The 6,168-nt window shown below is 34.9% G+C and overlaps 2 protein-coding genes across 2 annotated transcripts; one reads left to right on the top strand and one right to left on the bottom strand.

Annotated features, from left to right (window-relative positions):
- The first annotated feature begins 936 nt into the window (after positions 1-936).
- LOC107031874 (late embryogenesis abundant protein 46-like) lies at positions 937-1,585 on the top strand. Its single transcript, XM_015233364.2, has 2 exons — positions 937-1,085; positions 1,170-1,585. The coding sequence occupies exons 1-2, from the start codon at positions 999-1,001 to the stop codon at positions 1,362-1,364; spliced, it is 282 nt and encodes a 93-aa protein (XP_015088850.1). The 5' UTR covers positions 937-998; the 3' UTR covers positions 1,365-1,585.
- A 171-nt stretch (positions 1,586-1,756) lies between these two features.
- On the bottom strand, positions 1,757-5,372 carry LOC107031873 (zinc finger CCCH domain-containing protein 14-like). Its single transcript, XM_015233363.2, has 3 exons — positions 5,073-5,372; positions 4,221-4,281; positions 1,757-2,763 (listed from the first exon to the last, which is right to left on the bottom strand). The coding sequence occupies exons 1-3, from the start codon at positions 5,143-5,145 to the stop codon at positions 2,016-2,018; spliced, it is 882 nt and encodes a 293-aa protein (XP_015088849.1). The 5' UTR covers positions 5,146-5,372; the 3' UTR covers positions 1,757-2,015.
- Positions 5,373-6,168: the final 796 nt, after the last annotated feature.

The raw sequence follows: 6,168 nt of genomic DNA, 5'->3' as shown, positions 1-6,168 counted from the left end.
AAAATATATTTCTTTGATACATTAAATTTCATGTCCAACACATGAAAAGATACTCAAATTCACAATTTAAATTAGATACTTAAATTTTTATACACATATATTATTATTTGATACCTTAATATATACGAAATATAAGTAAAAATGAAACAAAGAATCATTCTATCACATGATACTTACAAAATACTATTTGAATCTATATATAAACGAAAATTAAATTTAAATATGTTTCTTTGATACATTAAATTTCATGTCCAACAAATAAAAAGATACTCAAATTCAGAATTTAAATTTGATACTTAAAAATTTTAGTTACAATATATCATCTCACCGAAGCTCCGGCGACAAATACTTATCAAAGGGCATTGTTATCATATATCCGGAAAAAATTGTCTATTAATATATCCCCTTCACATGGTACTATTATTGTTGCTATTTTTTATTTTTTCATGGAGTTGATTTGCCCAAATTCCTGGGAGTGAAATTAGTAACAAGATTAACTTAAATCAAGCGAAGGAAAATTAGTTACCCTTGATTTTAGCTATAACAGTTATAAAAAAAAATATTCGATCATTTATATTTAAGTATCATTTTTATTTTATAAAGTATCCGGAATTCTTAAAAATAAGGGATTTTTGGTAAATATTGATATTATAGGGATAGAATGTAATTTATCATTTACAGTATGTCATTTGCCTAATTTTTACTTTATTTAAGTTAAAACCAAACATGAAATATTAAAGAAAATTCCAATTTTTTTCCTCATCCTGAAAAGTCTCTACTTCAGACATTTTTGCTAACAATTCGATGAACTCTAACACCTGTTTCAACAGATGTCAAAATGTTAGTGAAGATCGATAATGTAAGATGCAATATGAGGACATGTGTTATACCGTTTACTCATTGAACAAATATATTTAAATCGTGATAATCGAAGCTTAAAAATAAGTGTATTTTTACATTAACAGAAACTATTAAGGAAAAATTATTAGAATAAGAAAATGCAGTCATTGAAGGAAAAAGCATCAAATGTTGCCGCTTCGGCAAAATCTGGCATGGAAAAAACTAAAGCTACTGTCCAAGAAAAGGTTTACTTTTTTTTCTTTCACTTCTCCATTTATAATTTTATCAGTTAATTTCCTCGATTCGTTTTAATTTGTTTGTTATAAAAGGTGGACAAGATGAAAGCCAATGATCCAACAGAGAAAGCAATGGCAACAGAGAAGAAAGATGGAAGGATTTGTGAAGCAGAGATGAATAAGCACGCAACTCAAGACCGCAATGCAGCTCTCCACCACGGCGCCGGCACAGGCGCCGGGAGGCCACATTACTCAAACACAACCACTGGACACCCTCATAACTGCTAGCCAGGGCTAGTTAAGCTCGGGAGGAGCACAATAAAGTTACGGGTTAACAGGAGAATTCAATAAATATTCGGCAATTGAAGCCTAATATTACCTTTAATGACACTACATATAGGTGCTTCAATTGGTAATAGGTTTTTGAGGGTATAATTACCCCTCTTCTTCGTGTTGTTATATTTTCTGATTATTGTATGTTTCAAGAAATGCAAATTAGTTATTCCAAACTCGTAACATCACAAACTGACTTGATGCAAGTAGTAGTTTTCATGTTAGATAGAAAAAACAAACTTGAAACAGAAGTACTAATGGAGACATACATCCGGCTAAAGAAAACGATAACGATCACTAATGGTTCAAAGACCCTCCGAGAAGCAAAATCCTTCAGACAACAATCAAAACCTACCAAGATATTGAAGGGATTAATTAAATAAATGGAAGTACAGAGAAAACAGAGCTAATAAGCAACTAACACAAACTCAAAAAAAGCTAGAATTAGTAGTGTACTGTTAAGAAGATACCAAATCATGCCTAGGTAATACTAGGTTCCTCTCATGAAGTTGCATTTCATAACTAGAGCCCAAAATTGAGATATACAAAGTATCAGCATCACCAACCACAAGCAAGGTAACACATGGAAGAAGTTGCCTTCTAAAATCACGCCCCTGTTTTGCGCATTTCAGCATCCCCGTGGGCAAAGTGGCACCTATCCCCAAAAGTGCAAGACCCTTTAGCAAAATTCTCACAGAGCTTCGTCTTGTAATTGTTCATAGGAGGGGCAGGGCCGCCACGACCAGCCGGATCTCTTCCAGGGCCGCCTACTGGACCAAGGCTGTTGATCAACTCTCTTACCATAGCACTAGCCTGAGAAATTTGTTCAAAAGTACCCTCCAGTTCAATGTTTCTGAGATTTGTATCTGTTTCATGCTCCCGGATTGCCAGCTTTGCTCCCGTCTGTCGACAAATCTGCTTAGAGTTCACGCCACCCTTCCCAATGATTGCTCCAGCGAGAGAAGCATCCACACTGATCTTTGCAGTTGCCGTGGTACCAAAGCTAGCAGCAGATCCAGAAACAGCAGGCTCTGTTCGCCCACCAAAACGACTAGGAGCATGTCCAACACCCATGGCACGTGGATCTTCCTGTGATGGCACAATCGGCTTACCAATTTGCCATTCCCCGTGAGCAAAATTGCATGCGTCTCCAAATTTGCATCCCTCAGCTGTGTTGAATTTGTTGCAAAGTTTGGTTTTCACAGCAGGAGCATTTCCATTGGACATGGGTGGTGCAGCCACATTTCTTGATGCTGGAGCTGATCCTAAGTTCATCATCTGGGCCACAGCATTGTAGCCACCAGGCACGTGATGAAGGAAATGACAGCTCTCACCAAATGGGCAGCCAGCAGTGCTGTGTAAAGACAAATCGAACAAAATCAACTCCAAGCCAAGTCAAAAACATAATTACCATCTCAATATTAGCAAAGAGGTATGATCCAGGCAGCACATATTATCAGTTCACCATGACAGGACTAGTATACCTATGCAAATGAGAATCTTATCCAGACCATATTCTAAGAACAAGGGAAAGGGCATCCCACAGAACATAAAGAGCAAGCACTCTAGTTGCACTCAGGTGCTTTAAACAATGGTGGATAACTGCAAACGATATATACATACAACAGAGCTGCAAAAAAGGGTTTGCTAACTTCCTATGCTCCAATCAGACAATCACCAAGAAGACACAGTACAACTACTTCCCTTTTGCCCTCTCCAATCTCCAATGTGAAGAACATTTGAAACAATTGACTTTTTGAAACAAGTGACGTTCAAATGAAGAAAATATACAACTCTCCCTGTTATTCATCCAAAACAATGAACATAAAAAAGTACTCACTTTGATTAACATTGAGGAAAATTGAATAAACAAAAAATCTGGTCGAATTGACTGAATCCTTCAGGTTATTTGCTTTATTTTGGCCTGTTTCATCACAATCTAATAACTTTTAAGACAAGCACGGGTTCTCTAAGACTACTCCTTTGAATAAAATAAAAGAATCCTTATGAACACCAACCTAATGTATGTGCAGACAACAACTAAGCCTCTTGATAACTTGATACACCATCTTGGATCGTGAGCTGGCACTATGTTCTATCTTAGCTAAGAATACATTGATTTAAAAAGTTTATGACTGTAGTACTTCCTTTCATGTAATTGAAGAGCATCACAAAGACGAAATTTCAGCAACAATTCAGCCCTTCTGAACTGAAGAAAAAGGACAGCACCTAAATCCAAGCTCATTACTCTTTCAAAAAGGATATGGCATGTACTTGTAAAATAAAGCATCAAATGGTAAAGTGTCCCACAGATGCCTAGCGTACCATTTTGCAACTCAAACTTTTTAAGAAGTCCACTATGTTGTAGACACAGAAAACTGAGATTCAGCCATTTGGGATATAAATACCTCTACATGGATTATACCAACTCTGAGCAGCTTTACAGTTAAAAAAAGAATTACATACCTGTTTGAAACATATTAAGGCTTGAAAAAAATCATTGCAGTATATAGTAGATAGAAACTTTGGAGGACTGTGACAATATTTTATATTAGAGTTCTCCTCTCTTCCAAGAGTATCACAGCGGGTAAATATTTATCTCTATGGATATCGTTAACAGACATCTGTCTCATCATTAACTATTACACAATTTATTGAGAATTCATCAACCTCAGCCTCGGCCCTCAAGGGCGAATATTTATGCTTTTGAGTTTCTCACAACAGGAAAATACTGAATGTTTGGATCTTGCACTTGATACTCCACAGCAAATTTAAAGTTAAAAAATGTCATTAGGTGGGAAAGATTTGAACCTGAAAAACTTCGTGCATGGCTTCGTTTTACTTCCTATACCACCCGATAAGGAGTCCATTTCTGTTGCACCAAATTAATTAATTTTTACGAGTTAGAAATTCTGATACTTCCTAAATTGATGCTGGACAAAATTTTAAAGATATCATATACTTTATTAACATCGAAACGAACTACATTCAATTATAACTCGGGAACTCAGAATCTCAATATTAGAGAAGAGAGTTCACCATATACTCTGTAAGATATACCTTCATCATCGCAGTAAATAAAGGTATAAAGCCAAACTACACTGTAAATTCAGTGTCTTTTAGGTTTTGAATACCCTTTTCACCTAGATAAAGCTTTCAGGCTATCTATGCATATTTCAGAGAGAATTCATCTTCTTCAATTATTAGAAATTCATCTTTTCCATCTGCAAGTGATAAAATTATAGTTCCCCGAGTAAACAGTTAAGACACCAAGTTGTCTCTATTCAAAATTTTCTTCCACTTCTTAAGATTTATGCAAGCCTCTGTTCATCCTCCTAAACATAAATTTTTTACTTATTTATTTCAGGAGAGTATTTTACTCAATTAAGCGTTAGCACTGGTTCAAAGTACTTCAACCAGCAGTCATACCTGCTCTACCACCTCCCTCGATAACAAGAGAAGTCGAAACAAAGGAGCCAAATGAAATACAGAAAAGCTTTCAATACATGATACATGAACATACCAAAATCTAAACAACATAAACGACGGTGCAGATAATGCAAACAGTATTCCTCCATAAGATCCACACGAGAAAACGACAACTCAAAAAGGCCAAACAAGCATAAAACTGAAAACGAGAGTAGATCTATTAAACGTACAAACCTGGCTTTGATTTCTTCAAACCTCCATTGAAGTTCGAACCAGCTCCATTCCTGCTTCTCTTCCGGAAATCCATAGCTACTTAGATTCGAACAAATGAACAAAAAAAAACTCTGAAAACAAAAAACGAAAGGAAAATATAACTACGGCCTACAGAACCCTAAGCAAAGCAGTAGAAGTAGACGAATGAAAAAAAAACAGTAAGCTAAAACCCTAACCCTAGTTCTAGGGTTTAACGGTGAAGGAGAAGAGAGCGTGAAGATGAGGAGAATGAGAAATATATGAACTGTGGATAATAATAGGAATATCTTTGATATTATTTTTTTAAAAATTTATTTGGAGGACGAAATTACGACGTGGAGAAATTGGAGGAGGTCACGTGCTATACCACATTACGTGCACTTTGTGGATCTACTATCTTAGGGCTTTAGTTGTTTTTCAGGCCTTTTGAAGTTAGGTCCAATAAAATAGGTTGATGCTTATGATGAAGGACGGATAAAAAAGGAGACAACTTTCGTAAAATTCATATTCGTATGTTATATCAAAGTTTATATAATATTATTATGTATTATTCATTTTATATATATAATTAAAGTGAATTGTATAAAACGAAAAAGAGATTTAGACAGAGAATTGTATAAAATAAAATTTATAAAACGAATTGTATAATTATAAGTGTATAGAACAATTATATATAATTTGAATTTGTATAAAATAAGAAAAAGAGAAAAACAAAAGAGACATTGGCAGGGAATATACAATTGAATCGAATTGTATAAAACAAGAAAGAAAGAAATTGTATACAATTTGAATTTGTATAAAACGAAAAAAGAAAGAAAGGCAAAAAAAACTGGGCAGGAGAGTATTTTTATTGTATAATTATAAGTATATACGACGAAGATATATACAATTTTCTCTTGCTTTATACAAACAGAAACACAATTTATACAATTCGGTCTGTTTGTATAAGTGATAGAGGCGAGGGTGGCGAGCGAGATCTGAAAGAGTGGAGAGCGAGATCTGGGAGAGTGGAGAGCGAGATCTGGGAGAGGGGAGAGAGGGGAACAAATATATATATATATATATATATATATATATA

Source organism: Solanum pennellii, chromosome 10, assembly GCF_001406875.1.
Source record: "Solanum pennellii chromosome 10, SPENNV200".
Lineage (NCBI taxonomy): Eukaryota > Viridiplantae > Streptophyta > Magnoliopsida > Solanales > Solanaceae > Solanum > Solanum pennellii.
This window is presented reverse-complemented; position numbering and strand designations above follow the sequence as displayed.